This window comes from Lucilia cuprina, chromosome 3 (genome assembly GCF_022045245.1).
Source record: "Lucilia cuprina isolate Lc7/37 chromosome 3, ASM2204524v1, whole genome shotgun sequence".
Taxonomy (NCBI): Eukaryota; Metazoa; Arthropoda; class Insecta; order Diptera; family Calliphoridae; genus Lucilia; species Lucilia cuprina.
In genome coordinates this window covers 2,523,116-2,542,461 of record NC_060951.1, presented here as the reverse complement: position 1 = coordinate 2,542,461, position 19,346 = coordinate 2,523,116, and the positions used below count along the sequence as shown (strand labels likewise).

Here is a 19,346-nt window from a genome sequence, read left to right as displayed (position 1 = left end):
GGAAATCTGTATTATAGTATTATACATTGTTCTTCGCAGTACTTTGGTAATTATTTGCAGGGTCATCATTTTGGAACTTTAATTGAAATATCAATCTTAAGGAAGAACAAATTGTTTCGAAATCTAAGAAGGCGCTGTCTGTAAGCTTTCTTTTATCTACTTGCTAAAGAACAATGCTTGACAACTCTCCTCCTTAGATGAGTGGAGAAAAGTATCGTTCAATTATGTATTCTCTCGCTGTGCTTGGAAATGATATGAAGAAACCTCTTGGCAGTTCAATTGAAGTATCATCTCAAGAAAAAAAGGTGTTTCAATCTCTATGAAGACTGCGATCCAACTTTTACTTACAAAAGTGAGTTCTTCGAAAGAGATATGTTTCAAAACTCTTCTACTTGGATTAGCTACAAAAGGAATGATGTAGAAAAAACTTAACGTTCTTTGGAAACGATATGAAAAAGGTCTTAAAATAATTGAAGAGTCTCTACGAAGAACACGTGGTTTCAGTATCGGCTGAGTGTGTTCAAGAGTCGACGATTCAAATAAAAGTATTGCTCGTCCAAACATAATGAGAACTTATGGATGTTCGACAATTTTACATTCAATTCTGCGAGATTGATCTCAATAGTTTTCAAGTTTTCCAACAAATAACCCAACAAATGAGCAGTTATCATCTCAGAGCAATAAAAGTTTCAGATTAGTTATTAAGGTTTTCAACATTCAATCCAACCAATGAGCTGTAATCATCTCGGAGGAACCATAATTTCAGATTAATGATATAATTCGTTCTCGTGGCATAATGCTCTGCCATTGTGTGCAAAGTTGCAAAAGCTATTCGAAATTCTGCTCATTCAATTCAATTAACAGTTATAGAGTTCTTGACTCGATTGAAAATGGGAAGTTTCAACCGATAATAAAAGTTTGTCTAGATTTGAAATCATTAGAGAGAGGACATTAGTGGATTGGTCGAAAAGAAATCGGATTAGTGAAGTGATATCTAGATCTTCAATAAGAACATAATTTATCAAGAAATATACTTGATCAATGATAATATGAGTTTTCCAAAGCATTGAAAAGGAAAAAGGAGTACGTTGGAGTAGTATTTCATTACTTTTGGAAATAACTCATGGATGGAAATCGAGTGTCGAGAATAGTTCCTCAATTGCGTTATTTAATACATCAGGAAATTAGGTTCAATCAAATCCATAGCATAAGATGAAAGGACTACAGAGAACCGTTGTATGTATTGGTTTTTTCAATCAAAAGATTTTGAAGAAAACCTTTATGAAGCGGCCTCTATTTCAGAAATTTGATGTTGCAAATATGCTCATGTTCGAATTTTAACGTTTAACATTACTTCTTCATTTTGTGATTTTGAGAGCATGATACTAGAGCAAAACTCTTTCCAAAGTCTTTTTAGAAAGAAGAGTAGTTTCATATTTGAACTTTTCTTGGAAATAAATATCACTTTCCAGCAGTGCTAATAGATCTAGTAGCGTGGATTAAGGTTAAGATTATCATTACTTTGTGGACACGAATCTTTTTTAGCGTTACAGAGGCCACGAAATTTCCAATTATCAAAAGTTTGACCCAAACCAAATAAGACCCAATATCTGTTAATGTTTTTATATTATGAGCTAGGTAGTAGATCGCAACTCTTGCTAAAGTCTTTAAAAAGAAGATATTTTAGCGTTTCAGAAACTAAAACGTTAATCCTTAAGCGACTAAAGCTTAATGTGGTATAGAGAACAAGAAAGAAGATCTGAAAATTTTCTAATGTCTTTTAAAAAAGATGATAATGACTCGTTATAATGCCTAGAATTTCTAGATTTCAAGGTTAAAAGCAGTATTAACTTAATATAGTGTAAGTTATTCAAACGAATCCCTTATGGCTTATTTAGGACCTGCAGTTACTACGAAGTTGTTTCTGTGTTAGAAGGACCCTTTGTATTAGAAAATTAAACTTCATGTGAGTGAATGCGGCTCAAACTTTATTCATGTTGATAGTAGATCTCAACTCTTTTTAACTCGTAAAATTCGTAAAATCCTAATTTTAAAGTTCTAAAAACTGATCATATTTAGCACTCTCCTGAAATGATCTTTAGAACGAAGAAGATCGGTTCAGCATAGTTTCTATTTACAAGAAATTTTAAGATCATTTCAGCTTAGGTTTATGTTTACAAGAAATTTCAACTTGAAATGATCTTTAGAACGAAGAAGATCGGTTCACTTTAGGTTTCTGTTTAGAAGAAATTTTATCTTCATCTTGATCATTTTATGAAGATCAGTTAAGCTTAGGTTTCTGTTTACAAGAAATCTCAACTTTCAACTTAAAAAAATCTTTAGAACGAAGAAGTCTAATTCAACTTAAGTTTCTGTTGTAGAAGAAATTTCAACGTGTTAGCCTTCTGCTGAAATGATCTTTAGAACGAAGAAGATCGGTACAGCTTATATTTATGTTATAGAAAAAAATTCAACTTCTTAGCCTTCTGCTCAAATGATCTTTAGAACGAAAAAGATCGGTTGAGCTTAGATTTCTGTTTAGAAGAAATTTCAACTTTTTGAACATTTTAAGAAGATCGGTTCAGCTTAGGTTTCTATTTAGAAAAAATTTCAACTTTATAACACTCTGCTGAAATGATCTTTAGAACGAAAGAAGATCGTTTCAGTTGAGGTTTCTGTTTTGAAGAAATTTGAATTTCATGATCGTTTTAAGAAGATCGGTTTCTATTTAGAAGAAATTTCAACCTCTTGATTTATTTAAGAAGATGGGTTCTGCTTGGTTTTCTGTTTAAAGGAAATTTCAACTTGTTAGCCTTCTGCTGATGTGACCTTTAGAACGAAGAAGACCGGTACAGCTTAGGTTTCTATTTAGAAGAAATTTCAACTTCTTGATCATTTTAAGAAGATCGGTTTAGCTTAGGTTTTTGTTTAGAAGAAATTTCATCTTTATAGCACTCTGCTGAAATGATCTTTAGAACGAAAGAAGATCGTTTCAGCTGAGGTTCCTGTTTAGAAGAAATTTGAATTTCATGATCGTTTTAAGAAGATCGGTTTCTATTTATAAGAAATTTTAACTTCTTGATCTTTTTAAGAAGATTGGTTCAGCTTGATTTTCTGTTTAGAAGAAATTTCAGCATCTTAGCCTTCTGCTGAAATGACCTTTAGAACAAAGCTTGATCATTTTAAGAAGATCAGTAAAGCTTAGGAAATTTCAACGTCTTATCACTCTGGTGAAGATCGGTTCAGATTAGGTTTTTGTTTTGAAGAAATTTGAATTTCTTGATGGTCATTTTAAGAAGATCGGTACAGCTGTTTATAAGAATTAAAAATTTTAGCACTCTGCTGACTGTTGTGTTTAAAACAGAAACTTAATATGAAAACTTTTAAAAGGATTTTTTAAAAAGAGTTTTATTTAAGATTCAAAACAAAAATGTGCTCTCATTATGAACAGCACTGCAAGATCACTCGTTATTTCCTAAAGTCCCTGGAGTTAGAAAACTTTAAGCTTTTTATGTTATTTAGAATTATATTAGATTACTCCTCCTCCTTTAATGCTACGCCATTGGATACAGTACAACAACTTTACCATAACGCGCACAATGTTGTTGTTGTTTGATATTTTTTTTTCGTTTTGTTGTGTTTTGTAGTTGTTTTATTTTTTTACTTTGTTGTTATTTTTTTCTTTTATGTTGTGTTATTTATTTTTTTTTTCTACTTCTGGTTGTTGTGTTTTTTTTTTGTAGTTGCTGGTGTTGTAGTAGTTGTTGTTGCTGTTATTTTTAAAACGCTGTCTCTTGGCAGGGTTTAAACGAGGGGACAGAGATGTAAAGATAACCACCAACCTTACAATAGTTTACTGTGAGTTGGCTATATACTGTTGATATAGGTTTTTTTTTTACTTTTTTTATAATTTTTTTCATTATTTCGATTTTTTTCTGAGTTGTTTTTTTTTTACTTTTTTTATCCAATGTGATGTTAACAGTATGATGAGGCTTGATATTTTTTTTCTACTTTTTTCATTTATTTTTTTTTTTCATATATATTTTTTCTATATTTCCACTAGTAGTGGCCTCAAAGCTGTTTATTATTAAAGTACCTACTAGTATTTAGGTTCTTGGCTATTTTTATTAAATAAATTTAAAAAAAATTGTACTGCTATTAAGAAAGAGTAATAAAACACAAACAAATAAAAAAACAACAAAATATTTTATAAATATATTATTAAAATTTTGTGAAAATTATTTAAACTTATTAAAAACAATCTTTATTGTCTGTTTTCCTTTATTACAGTTGTTTCAAGTACCCGGCTATAATATACCCACCTGTGTAAAGTGTTCAGAACATTTGACCAATAGCGGTAATGGCTTTTATCAGGCAGTAGCTGCCACAGCTACTGGTCAACCGGCTTTGACAGCAACGGCGGCGGCAAATGCTAATAATACATCTAATAACAACAACAACAATAATAACAATACAACAACTAATAATACCAGCAATACAGCGAATAATTTGAATCAACAACAAATGCCTCAACAACAGCTACAAAACTCCACCAATTCGACCAATAGTCTACAATCGCAGGACGATTCGGAAGAAGTAAGTTTGTTTGTTAAATAATTTATAGAAAACTATTTTTTTATACGTTTTAATAATTACTTAACATTTTTATGGTTTTCATTAATTTTTGCTTTACTTAACAGTTTTTTTTATTACTAATTAACTTTTTATTTCTTAATACACCTACAAAATTCATTTAAAAACTCTTGGCAGAACTTTAAAAGTTTAATTTCTTTTCTCTAAAATATTTATTTTTTGAAAGATTTTGTTATTATCTTAAAGCAAATTAAATTTCCTTTCATTTAAATCCAATAATGTCTATGTTTCATAAAATTCCATTTCGTTCCTTGTAAAATTTTTTACCAAAAATGTCATATTTTTTTATATTTTGTTACTTAACGGAAAGATTTATTACTTTTCTGTTATTTAAAGTCAATTTGAAACATGTTTCACAAAATTCCATTTCGTTCCTTTAACGTTTTCTTCGGAAAAACATGAAATTTTGTTTAGTTTTTAATTTAAACTTAAAGAAAATGAAATTTCCTTTTATTTAAATCCAATTTTGCTTATGTTTCATAAAATTCCATTTTGTTCCCTTAATTTTTCCCTTAACGTTTCCTTCGGAAAAACATGAAATTTTGTTTAGTTTTTAATTTAAACTTAAAGAAAATGAAATTTCCTTTTATTTAAATCCAATTTTGCTTATGTTTTATAAAATTCCATTTTGTTCCCTTAATTTTTTTCCTTAAAGAACACAAAAATACACATATTTTTTAAGTTTTTGCTATTAAGTTAAATAAAACCAAATTTCCTTTCATTTAAATCCAATATTGTCTATGTTTCATAAAATTCCATTTCGTTCCTTGAACAATTTTTTCCCAAAAATTTCATATTTTTTATATATTTTGTTACTTAACGGAAAGAATATTACTTTGCTTTAATTTAAAATCAATTTGAAACATGTTTCACAAAATTCCATTTCGTTCCCTTAATGTTTTCTTCTGAAAAATATAAAATTTTGTTTAGTTTTTTATTAAATCTATAAGTAAATCATTATATCTTTTATTGAAATATAATTTTGATCATGTTTCATAAAATTCCATATCGTTCCCTTAACAATTTTAAGCAAAAAACATGCAATTTTTATTAATTTTTATTTAAACTTGAAGAACACAAAATTTTCTTTCATTTAAATCTAATTTTACTTATGTTTCACTAAATTCCATTTCATTCCTCTTGCGATTTTTAAAGAAAAATCTTAATTTTCTTTAATTTTTTTTCTGAAATTTTATAAATATTTTATTTTTTTAAAAAGATAAACATTTCCGTTTATTTAAATTCAAATTTTGCTCATGGTCCATTAAATTCCATTTCGTTCCATCCATTTCATTTTGTCCTTAATGTTTTTTTTTCTAAAGAAATTTCTTCAAAAATAAATTAAATAAAAGAAAATTATATTTTCTTTAATTTAAAGTTAATTTTTGTTATGTTTCATCAAATTCCATTACGTTTCCTTAGCATTTTTTTTTTTTGAAAATATAAAATTTTTATGAAATTTTTTCCTTAAAACAAAAGGAAAACTAATTTTTCATCAATTTAAAGGCATTTTTGGTTATGTTCCATAGAATTCCATTTCGTTCCTTTTACAATTTTATTAGGAAAATCTCTGTTTTTACTAATTTCTAGCTTAAATATAAAGAAAACTACATTTTATTTTCTTTAAATCCATTTTTTTGACATGTTTCATCAAATTCCATTTCGTTCCCTTAGCAGTTTTTGTTGAAAATAGAAACTTTTTATGAAATTTTTTCCTTAAAACAAAAGAAAAAGTAATATTCCTTCAATATAAAAGCATTTGTAGATATGTTTCATAGAATTCCATTTCGTTCCATTCACAATTTTATTAGAAAAATCCATATTTTTACTAATTTCTTGCTTAAATACAAGGAAAACTACATTAAACTTTCTTTTTATCAATTTTTTTTGACATGTTTCATTAAATTCCATTTCGTTCCTTTTACAATTTTATTAGGAAAATCTCTGTTTTTACTAATTTCTAGCTTAAATATTAAGAAAACTACATTTTATTTTCTTTAAATCCATTTTTTTTGACATGTTTCATTAAATTCCATTTCGTTCCCTTGGCAGTTTTTGTTGAAAATTTAAATTTTTTATGGAATTTTTTCCTTAAAACAAAAGAAAAAAAGGTTATTCCCTCAATTTTAAAGCATCTTTGGATATGTTTCATTAAATTCCATTTCGTTCCCTTAGTTATTTTTGTTAAAAATTTTAAATTTTTATGGAATTTTTTCTTTAAATCATAAAATAAAAGTAATTTTTTATAATTTTTAAAGCATTTTGGTTATGTTTCACAGAATTCCATTTCGTTCCTTGAAAGACTTTTTTCGAAATTTTTTAAATTTTTTTGTTTTGTTATTTTAACAAGAAGTATATGTATTTTCTTTAATGTAAAGCTTACTTTTTAGCATGTTTCATTAAATTCCATGTCGTTCCATCTATGATTTTTGACCAAAAATGCTTAATTTTGCTTTATTTCTGAATTAAACAATATAAAACTTAATTTTTAGGCAAAATTTTAAAATTTAGTTTTAATTTGATTTGCTGGCTTTTTCACAAATCACATTCTTTTAAAGTTCTGCTCGACTTTGAAATACTTTTAAAATACTATAAACTTTTTTTATTTTAAACAATTTACAACTCTTTCTTTAACACAAATACAACTTGTTCTTATTGTTTTTTTACTTCTCACTTTTATATCTTTTTTTCTACTTTTTTTGTTGTAAATTCTTTTATTTTTTTCATTATAACCAACTGCCATACAAAACAAAAACTCTGTGCTTTTCTTTTATAAAAACAACAAATTTCTACATATTATTTATAATATTTTTTTTTTTGCTGTGTTTTTAATTTTTTTCTCATCGTTTTTTTCTCTTAACTTGCATTTTTTTTAAAAATGTTGTAAATTTTATATTGAAATTTCTTAATATATAAAAATATATAAATAATATTTGTTTATTATATTAAGCATTGAAATATATCAATTGTTTCTTCTTTCTTCTTGTTATTTTTTTATTTTTCAATTACTGTTTTTTTTTTGTCTTACAACAACAACTAGCAGAGAGTGCAACAAACACCACGCCGTCCGCGTAAAAACGGTGTTAATAAAATCCAACAAATCACGATGTCCTCCTATGAATTGGAGAAGACCATACAACATTTAGATGTATATATTACAAATTTTTTATTATTAATATTATTCTCTATATGTTTTCTAAAGCAAAAAACAATAGAACAATGTTTTTTTTTCGGTTTTGTTTTCTGAGTTTGGTTTATTTATAAAAAAAATTTGTATGTTTAGTAGTTGTTTTTGTTTTGCAAAAAGGAGGAAAATGTAGCTAAAGATTATTGAACTGGAACTGCTATTAAACTAGACACGAACTGAATCAAAACTGAATTAGAATTCAAGTTGAAATGGACCAAAACCCAACTGGAGGAAAAACTAAATTAAACCAAATACCAACAAGAATTCAACCTTTAGAAATCTGATTAGAACTTAACTAGAGTCATTTCAAAATCCAGTAAGAAACCAACAAGAACTGATTTTGTATTCAGTAGAACTGTTCCCAACCTGATATTGAATAGCACGGGAACAGAACAGAAGAAAGATTAGAATTAGAACAGAACTAGAACAGAGCTAGAACAGAACTAGAACAGAACTAGAACAGAACTAGAACAGAACTAGAACAGAACTAGAACAGAACTAGAACAGAACTAGAACAGAACTAGAACAGAACTAGAACAGAACTAGAACAGAACTAGAACAGAACTAGAACAGAACTAGAACAGAACTAGAACAGAACTAGAACAGAACTAGAACAGAACTAGAACAGAACTAGAACAGAACTAGAATAGAACTAGAACACAAATAGAACAAAACTAGAACACAACTATAACAGAACTAAAACAGAACTAGAACAGAACTAGAACAGAACTAGAACAGAACTAGAACAGAACTAGAACAGAACTAGAACAGAACTAGAACAGAACTAGAACAGAACTAGAACAGAACTAGAACAGAACTAGAACAGAACTAGAACAGAACTAGAACAGAACTAAAACAGAACTAGAACAGAACTAGAACAGAACTAGAACAGAACTAGAACACTACTAGAACAGAAGTAGAACAAGAACACAACTAGAACACAACTAAAATACAAATAGAACACAACTAAAACAAAAGTAGAACACAACTAGAACACAACTAGAACATAACTAGAACACAACTAGAACACAACTAGAACACAACTAGAATACAACTAGAACACAACTAGAACACAACTAGTACACAACTAGAACAGAACTAGACCAGAACTAGAACAGAATTAGAACAGAACTAGATTTGTAACAGAACTGAAGTAAAACTGTTCCAGCATCAATCTTAAGCTTGCATTTTCTTATTCAAATATTTGGCTATTTTTTTGTAAAATTATATTTAGACAAAATTTTATCATAAATTGTTCTATTTTTTAGAATTTTATCCTTTTAATTCTATTTAGAATTGTCCCTATTAACTTATGTTTTCAAACAAATTTAGGTGGACTTAATATTCAATGAAGAAGGCTCATGTCCTTTATGCAATAAAACATTTTCAAGGAAATCCTCTTTGATAACACACATACGTAATCATGCAGCTGAAAGGAAATTTGTGTGCAATTATTGTAATAAAGGTAAGTGGTTGAAATGAAATCAAATTATGAAAATTAAAAAATATAATGAATTTTTTTTAATAGGTTTTACTCAAGCGGCCAATTTAAGAAATCATGAGCGCATACACACAAATGATCGTCCTTATGTATGTGGAGATTGTGGCAAAACATTTACACAGGTGAGGATTAGAAATTTGGAACTTAAATGAGTGAAACTAAATGTATTCTTTCTTTTACTAGATAACAAATCTTAATAACCACAGGCGTTTGCATACCGGTGAACGTCCTTTCGTTTGCATTGAACCCGAATGTGGTCGATCATTTGCCCAAGTAACCAATCTTAATAATCATATGAAAACCCACCATAAAGTGCAACAGTATTGCTGCAATCAATGTCCGAAAAAATTCACACAAGTCACCTCGCTCAATCAACATTTACAAGCTCATGCCGGCATAACCGGCTACTATTGTCCACGGTGTCCGGAGAAGACATTCAAACAGCAATCCCAACTGCATACTCATATGAAATCGCATGGTCTTCAATATCCCTTCGAATGTTCGAAATGTGATGAGAAATTTTTACAGCAGGCCCATTTGGAACAGCATTTAAAGATGCACGATGAGTTCAAATACAAATGCAATATTTGTCCTAGTTCATTCAATCAGGAAACACTACTTAAGAAGCATGAACAACGTCATTTAGAGGGCAGGTGCTTGCAAGAAATTATCTAAAAAAAATTAAAAACAAAATAGAAAATTTTTGTTTTTAAACAATTCACTTCTTGATTATTATTAATATATGTGTTTTTTTTTTCTCCTTCTTCTCTTCTTTTCTTCTATTCCTTCTTTCATACATAAATCCATAGGTACCTCACTTGCCCTGTTGCAAACTGTAATGAGGCGTTTGCTGTACGACAACATCTCTCGAAACATTTGTTAAATAGTCATTCGCATACGGAATTACCGCCTCCAAAACGCTCTAAGAAATGTATAACATTACAACCGCCTCAACAGCCTGTCACTATGGTTGGCCAACCATTGTCTTTACAACATGCTCCTCAACGTATGTTTATTAAAGATGAATCAGATGATGATTAAAAACTATATTATTATATATATACAAATACCAACACACTTTATATATATCTCTATATAAAACTATAATATATATCTTTACATATATTACTACTACTACTACTATATTTTTAAATTAATTTAAATTAACATTTATTTTAAAATTTTTGGCAATTTTTTTTTCTTTTTCTTTTTATTTCCTACTAACTTAAAGAGATTTTTGAAAAAAAGCAACTTTTTTTGAATTTGTAAACCTTGTAAGACATTTAGTGTTAATTGTGGCAATATTATATAATCTTCCGTTTTTTTTCTTTTACTCTTTTGTTTTTAACATTAGTTTATATAAATAATTTTACAATATAGAATTTGTAAAAAAGTCTTTAACAAAACTTGAAGTTTTCTTTATCTTTTTGTTTATTGAAAAGATATGGAGACTTTTATTTCGAAAAAAAAATGGTTTGCAATAAAATTTTAAATTAAGTGTTAAAATGCTAAAAGAAATGATAATAATCTAAAGCAATAAATTAGTCTAGAGTATTGGGTTTTGTACTAAAAGATTAAGTCTTAATTTCTCTATAGGATCGTAGTATAACAGTTTCAAAATGTTAAGATTATTGTTGTCATACAAACTTTTGCTGTAACTAGTTAGAACAGTTTTTTGAAGTTGTATACTAGTTGTCAATTGATTCAATTTAAGTTTTTTAGTTTAAATTTATTGTATAACAGTTTTAAATTCTTATAATCACTTTTTATTTCATATAAATTTCTATTAATAAGTTGTATAACAGTTTATATTAGTGAAATAACAGTTTTCAAATATATACTACTGTTAAAATCCAGTATAACGGTGTATAGAAGTTGTATAACAGTTTGTCAATGTTAAAAAATGTAGTTGTTATACAAAACTTTACTGTAACTTAGTATAACAGTTTACCTAAGATGTGTAACAGTTTATATTAGTGGTATAACAGTTTTCAAATATAAACTTCTACTACTCAGTATAACAGAGTATATACGTTGTATAACAGTTTGTACAAGCGTTATAACAGTTTGTCAATGTTAAAAAATGTAGTTGTTATACAAAATTTTACTGTAACTCAGTATAACAGTTTCCCTAAGATGTGTAACAGTCTATATAAGTGGTATAACAGTTTTCAAATATAAACTTTTGCTAAAATTTAGTATAACAGTGTATATACGTTGTATTACAGTTTGTGCAAGTGTTATAACAGTTTGTCAATGTTAAAAAATGTAGTTGTTATACAAAGCTTTACTGTAACTAAGTATAACAGTTTGCCTAAGATGTGTGACAGTTTATATTAGTGGTATAACAGTTTTCAAATATAAACTTTTGCTAAAATTCAGTATAACAGTGTATATACGTTGTATAACAGTTTGTACAAGTGTTATAACAGTTTGTCAATGTTAAACAATTTAGTTGTTCTACAAAAATTTAACTCTAATAGTTGTATAACAATTTATAAAAGCAGTATAAGAGTTTTAAAATTATTAAAAATTCTGTTTTTCATATAAGTTTTAACTGTTAAGCCGAAAAATGTTATAAACTGTTATACAACATGATTATAAGCTGATCTATGTGGTATAACAGTTTTCAAATGATAAAAGTCATGTTAATGCAAGCAGTATAGCAGTTTATATAAGTTTTCAAATGAAAAAATCTCGTTCCTACTGTAACAGTTGAATTTAGTTGTATAACAGTTAATACAAGCTGTATAACAGTTTTCAAACAATAAAATATAAACAATTAAATTCTTCATAGAAATTTTTATTTTAACTCAGTATAACAATTGAATTTAGTTGTATTACAGTTTATACAAGCAGTATAAGAGTTTATACAAACAGTATAACAGTTTTTACATGCTGAATAACAGTTTATACAAATTTTCAAATGAAAATCTCTTGTTCATACTGTAACAGTTGAATTTAGTTGTATAACAGTTAACACAAGCAGTATAACAGTTTATACAAGTTGGATAACAGCTTAACAAGTTTTCAAATAAAAATTTAGTTGTATACAAGCAGTATAACAGTTTTCAAAATATAAAAAAATCAAGTTGTTCATAGAAATTTTTATTGTAACTAAGTATACAAGTTGAATTAAGTTGTAATACAGCTTACACAAGCAGTATAAGAGTTTATTGAAACTGTATAACAGTTTGTACAAACACTATAACAGTTTTTATATGCTGAAAAACATTTAAAACCTGTTTACAAATTAAAATAAATCTTGTTCATACTGTAACAGTTGAATTTAGTTGTATAACAGTTTACACAAGCAGTATAACAGTTTTCAAACAGTAAAATATAAAGTTTTCATACAAATGTTTACTATATTGCAGTATAACAGTTTAATTTAGTTGTATAACCGTTGTCATTTATAGTATAACAGTTCTCAAGTTTTAAAATTCTTAAATTTAATATCAAGTTTTACATAAATGCAGTATAACGGTTTAAATTTGGTTGTATAACAGTAAAACAATTGATTATAACAGTTTAAATAAGTTGTATAACAGTTTCAATTTTACTATATAACTGTTAAAGTTTGTAGTATAACAGTTTTTTGAATCTTGAAATTTCATTTTTTCATACAGAATTTTACTTAAATCTCTTATACTTGGTGTATAACAGTTAAAAATTTGTAGTATAACACATTCCAAAATGTTAAATATCAAAATTTTCATTAAAAAATTTTAGCTAAAAACCAGTATAGCAGTTTATATAAGTTGTATAACAGTTTAAAATTGCAGTATAACAGTTAAAACTTTTAGGATAACAGTTTTAAATAAATTAAAATCTACTTAACAATATAAAACTTTGTTCACACCTTGTATAACAGTTGATGTAAGCTGTATAACAGTTGCTAATTTGCTGTATAACAGTTGATAAAATGTTAAAATTCTTCTTTTTTAGGCCTAAGTTTATTTAAACCTAGAAAAAAAAACTTTAAATTCAATTGTATAACAGTTTTAATTTATGGTATAACAGTTTAAATTTATAGTAAAACAGTTCACAAATCATAAGGAGGTACTTTTAATACACTGAGTATAACAGTTAATATAGTTTTGTATAACACTTTTAATTTGTTATATAACAGTTACAAATTTTTAGTATAACAGATTGCCAAATGTTCAAATTCTACTTTTCTATAAAAATTTCTTACTAAAGCCATGTATAACAGTTTGTTTAAGTTGTTTGACTGTAAATAATTATTGTATAACAGCTAGAATTTGTAATATAACAGTTTGAAAATGTTTAAACTTTTCCATACAGAATTTGATTCAGAGTATAACAGAGTTTTTATAGCTTCTAAAACTGTTTGAATTTTCTATATTACAGTTAAAAGTTTGTAGTATAACAGTTTTTTAAAGTTAACATACATACTTTTTCATATAGAATTTTTCTTTTCAAATCGAGTATAACAGTTTATATAAGTAGTATAACATTTGAAGTTTGCTGTATATTATCAGAAAAATTGTTGTATAACAGTTTTCGAATGTAGAAATTCTATTTTTTTCAAACAAAATTTTACTCAAGCCTTGTATAATAGTTTGTGAAGTTTGTATAACAGTTTTAAATAATTGTTGAAAATTTCTTTGGAAATAATTTGAAAATGTAAAAATTCTAGTTTTTCATAGAAATTTTTTCTAAAAACTAGTATAACAGTTAAATAGATTGTTTTACAGTTTATTTAGATTGTCTAGCAGTTTTGTTGTATAACAGATTTAATAATGTGTAAATTCTAAATTTACATTACAACAGAAACTGAGTATATCGTTATTTATAACAGTTAAACATGTATAGTATAACAGTTTCCGAATGTTAAAATTTCATCTTTTCATTGAGTATAAGAGTTTTAAAAGTTTAAAACTGTTAAAAAGTTTAAAAATTCTCTTTTTCCTTAAAAATTATTGCAAAAAGTCGACTATAACAGTTTTCATATTAGTATAACAGTTTTCACATTTGATACAATATTTTTTTAATATTTTGTATAACAGTTATATAATACATTTTAGAAAAACTGTAGTATAGTTTAACTCTTGCAATTTCGAAGAAAATTTTACCAAAATTTTTTTCTAACAGTTTAAGTTTTGCCGTAATTTGTTTGTATAACAGTTAGTGTTTTCGTTTTAAACATGTATTATTCATTTTCAAATTGAAGATTTCTAATAGAATTAAAGGTTAAATATGAAGTGGTTTAGGTTCCAAATAGTATTTCCAAATAAAGTTTTCAAATTCTAGAGAAAATTAGAAATTTTTCTTCAATATATGATTCGTTCAAATTCGCAGATGTTGGTTTCGTAATGTCCAGACTTTCTAAAACTTTCTTTCTTCGTACGCTGTTCTAACTGTTCATGATTGTAAATTCGGTTTAATTCGATTGGAAAGAAAATTTTGAATATTTTAGGTCTAGAAATTTATAAATAAGAAAAAGTTTTAATTAACCCTAAAATGTTCAACATAATATTAAAAAAATATTTTTTGAAATTTTACAAAATTTTTGTTTAATATGTAGGAAACCAATAGTTTTTAAAAATTTTGGAAATTTTTATTCAATTTAACCCTAAAATCAATTAACCCTAAAATGTTCCATATAACCTTTGAAATATTTTTTTTAAAATTTTGAAAATTTTGTTTTAATTTGTTAAAAAAACAATAGTTTAAGTTGTATATTAAATGTTTAAGGGTTAAACAAGTAAATTTTCTTTGAAGGTTGTCAATTAACCCTAAAATGTTTTACTTAATTTTAAAAAATTTTTGCTCCAAATTTTGAAAATTTTGCTTAAATTTTTTAAAAAACAATAGATTTAACAATTTTATAACAGTTTTAGTTCTAAAACAAGTCAATTTTCATTGAATGTTTTCAATTAACCCTAAAATGTTCAATATTGCAATTAAAAATATTTTACAAAATTTTGAAAATTTTACTTAAAATTGTTGAAAAAATATATAGTTTAAGTTGTATTTGAAAAGTTTAAGGGTTAAATAAGTAAATTTTCATTAAATATTGCCAATTAACCCTAAAATGTTCAACATAAGCTTCAAAATATTTATCGAAACCTTCGAAAATATTTTTGAAAATTTTGCTTAAATTTGTTAAAAAACTATAGTTTATGTTGTATTTGAAATGTTTAGAGGTTAAATAAGTAAATTTTCATTGAATGTTGTCAATTAACCCTAAAATGTTTAACATAACTTTGAAAAAAAAAATTTTTTCAAAATTTTGAAAACTTTGCTTAAATATGTTAAAAAACAATAGATTTAACAATTTTATAACAGTTTTAGTTCTAAAACAAGTAAATTTTCATTGGAAATTTGTAATTAACCCTAAAATGTTCAACATAAACTTAAAATTTTTTTTTTTCAAAATTTTTAAAATTTTACTTAAATTTATTAAAAAACAATAGATTTAACAGTTTTATTACCGTTTTAGTACTTAGAAAGTAATTTTTCATAAAAAATTGCAATTAACCCTAAAAAAACTTTAAAAAATGTTTTTCGAAATTTTCAAAATTTTGCTTAAAATTGTTAAAAAAAACTATGGTTTAGGTTGTATTTTAAATGTTTTAGACTTAAACAAGTAAATTTTCAATAAATATTGCCAATTAACCCTAAAATTTACAACTTAACCTTAAAAAGTAGTTTTCAAAATTTCAAAATTTTTGCTTAAAATTGTTAAAAAATAATAGATTTAACAATTTTTTTACCGTTTTATTGCTTAGAAAGTTATTTTTCATAAAAAAATTTTTAAATTAACCCTAAAATGTCCAACATAACCTTAAATTTTTTTTCGAAATTTTCAAAAATTTTGCTTAAAATTGTTAAAAAAAACTATAGTTTAAGTTGTATTTTAAATATTTTAGGGTTAAACAAGTAAAGTTTCATTAAATATTGCCAATTAACCCTAAAATTTACTTCTTAACCTTAAACATTTTTTTTTCGAAATTTCCAAAAATTTGGTTTAAATTTGTTAAAAAATAATAGTTTAAGCTTTAGTTCAAATGTTTTAGGGTTAAACAAGTATATTTACCTTGAAAATTTTAATTAACCCTAAAATTTTAATTTAATCTTAAAAAAATATTTTTTTTTCGAAATTTCAAAAAAAATGTTTTAATAATTAAGAAAACAATTATTTCAAAAATATTTTCAAGATAAAAATTTTAATTTTAAAGGAAAAATGAAAAAAAAAAATAAAAAAATTTTAAATTTAAAGATTTTTTTCTCATTATTAGGAAATTTTCAAAAATCTCTTTTATTTAAGTTGATTTTTTTTATAAATTTTTTTTTAAATTTCTTTGGTTTTCTAGCATTTTTTTCTGTTTTATTTTCATTTTACTCTCTTAAGCTTTAAGTTTATGATGGTTTCTTTTATTGATTTTCTTTTTTTACTGCTTTCTTTACTGCTGCTTAAGTTCTTAGGGCTATGATGATGTTTTATATGTTTTGTTTTTAAAATTTAACAAAAAGAAAATATTTAGAAAAAAACTGCATCGTGGAATGAAACTTTTCTTTTTCTTTTTATAACTTTTAAGCTTTTTATAACTTTTAAACAAAAAAAGCTTTAATTTCTTTTTAAGTTTTTTTTAAAGAAAATTTTTAAAATACTAAAAAAAATGCAACAATTATTATAAAAATATAAATATTTTTAAAAATAAATTTGAGAAAAAAAAAAACAAAATTAACAGAATTTTTTAGTTTTTATAACTATTTAACTAGAAAAAAACAAAATGCAATATTAGTTAAGTTTTATAAAGAAATTAATATTTTATATACATTTAACCACACACACACACATACATAACTACATATACATAAACATAAACATTTTATTTTGTTTTTTTTTTAAATAAATAATTAAACAAAACTTTTTTCTTTTTACCAAACTTTCCCGCTCTTTTACTTATCATGATTGTCCGCCTCCGGCTCCTCCCGTCTTCCTTTCTTCCTTTTTTTACAACACTTACACATTCAACAACTCATTTCATACAAAATTTTTAAACAAAAAAAAAAAAAAACAATTTTGGTTCAAAATCAAAAAAAAATCCTTTTTTTAACGTAAACGTCCTTGGTCCAACAAATATTTTTGTTTTTCTGAAAATTTCTTTTTAGGTGGTCGCCCTCCTAAGAATAAAAATAAGGTAAATTCTTTGAATATTCCATCATTGATAAAAATCGAAATTAATGATGTTCTGAATTATAATCAGCCAGTTATAAATAATGTCAGTGGTCTATCGATACCACAACAATTAAATCAACATCTACAACAACAGCAGCAGCAACAACAACAACAGCAACAACAACAGCAGCAACAACAACAGCAACAACAACAACAACAGCAGCAACAACAACAACAGTTACTACAACAGCAACAACATCAATTGATATTAGGTCAACAAGTTAAAGTCCGTTATATACCCAATAATCAAATCAAATAGAAATCAAGAAAAATGTATTCAAAACTTATGATTTGTCATAATTTTTGAATATTTTTCTCTTTCTCTCTCTCTCTACTCTATAACTCTCCAACACCACCACCACCACCATTAAATTTGTTTATTTTTACCTTTTTATCTGGCAATTTTGTTTTTTTAAGAAAAAATCTTATTTTTTCTTATTTTATCTTAAAAACTTCCTTCCTTTTTTAAAAAAAAAATATTTTTTTCTCTAAGATTGAAAAATATTAGTTTTAATTAATTAACTAATTGAAAAAAGTAACAAGAAAAAAAAAACACAATTTTGCAACAAAATAAATAATTAATTTTAAGCATATTAAGATTAAACTAGTTTATATACAAACAGCTAAAAAAGTTAAATTAATATTAAAAAAAGTAAAACACAAAAAATTTTTCATAATTTTTTGTTTTAAATGTAAAACATATCTTGAGCTAATAATTTTTTTTAATTAAGAAAAAAAAAACAAAAATAATACCTTGCAATATTTCAAATAAATTTAAATTATTTAACAACTACTACAACAATAGCCAACAAAACAACAACAATAAACCTTAACTAAATAAAACCAAGAATGTTGAGAAAATGTTAAAAAAATAATATAAAAAAATTTCATAAAATTTGTAAACTAGTTATAGTTCTATTCTGGTTAAGTTTACATTAAGTTCTGTTAAAATACTGTTCTAGTTTAGTTCTTATTCAATTCTGGTTCAGTTCTGGTTCAGTTCTAGTTCAGTTTTAGTTCAGTTCTAGTTTAGTTCTAGTTCAGTTCTAGTTCAGTTCTAATTCAGTTCTAGTTCAGTTCTAGTTCAGTTCTAGTTCAGTTCTAGTTCAGTTCTAGTTCAGTTCTAGTTCAGTTCTAGTTCAGTTCTAGTTCAGTTCTAGTTCAGTTCTAGTTCAGTTCTAGTTCAGTTCTAGTTCAGTTCTAGTTCAATTCTAGTTCAGTTCTAGTTCAGTTCTACTTCAGTTCTAGTTCAGTTCCAGTTCAGTTCTAGTTCAGTTCTAGTTCAGTTCTAGTTCAGTTCTAGTTCAGTTCTAGTTCAGTTTTAGTTCAGTTCTAGTTCAGTTCTAGTTCAGTTCTAGTTCAGTTCTAGTTCAATTCTAGTTCAGTTCTAGTTCAGTTCTAGTTCAGTTCTAGTTCAGTTCCAGTTCAGTTCTAGTTCAGTTCTAGTTCAGTTCTAGTTCCGTTCTAGTTCTGTTCTAGTTCCGTTCTAGTTCTGTTCTAGTTCCGTTCTAGTTCTGTTCTAGTTCTGTTCCAGTTCTGTTCTAGTTCTGTTCTAGTTCTATTCTAGTTCTGTTCTAGTTCTGTTCTAGTTCTGTTCTAGTTCTGTTCTAGTTCTGTTCTAGTTCTGTTCTAGTTCTGTTCTAGTTCTGTTCTAGTTCTGTTCTAGTTCTGTTCTAGTTCTGTTCTAGTTCTGTTCTAGTTCTGTTCTAGTTCTGTTCTAGTTCTGTTCTAGTTCTGTTCTAGTTCTGTTCTAGTTCCGTTCTAGTTCTGTTCTAGTTCTGTTCTAGTTCTGT

General features: G+C 25.8%; 1 protein-coding gene across 6 annotated transcripts in view; it reads left to right on the top strand.

Annotated features, from left to right (window-relative positions):
- The window catches only part of LOC111676737 (zinc finger protein OZF), a 41,071-nt gene extending 23,098 nt beyond the window's left edge, over positions 1 to 17,973 (top strand). For 2 of the 6 annotated variants that reach the window (XM_023437712.2, XM_046946295.1), the window contains exons 2-8: positions 4,291 to 4,596; positions 7,694 to 7,801; positions 9,173 to 9,305; positions 9,369 to 9,463; positions 9,525 to 9,994; positions 10,151 to 10,347; positions 17,487 to 17,973. In XM_023437712.2, the coding sequence (XP_023293480.2) occupies positions 4,291 to 4,596; positions 7,694 to 7,801; positions 9,173 to 9,305; positions 9,369 to 9,463; positions 9,525 to 9,994; positions 10,151 to 10,347; positions 17,487 to 17,812 (1,635 nt within the window). In that variant the 3' untranslated portion in view covers positions 17,813 to 17,973. Of the gene's footprint in view, positions 1 to 4,069; positions 4,169 to 4,290; positions 4,597 to 7,693; positions 7,802 to 9,172; positions 9,306 to 9,368; positions 9,464 to 9,524; positions 9,995 to 10,150; positions 10,348 to 17,486 lie in introns of those variants that run through there. The other 4 variants (XM_046946296.1, XM_046946297.1, XM_046946294.1 and 1 more) reach the window with 4 other exon arrangements.
- The last annotated feature ends 1,373 nt before the right edge of the window (positions 17,974 to 19,346 follow it).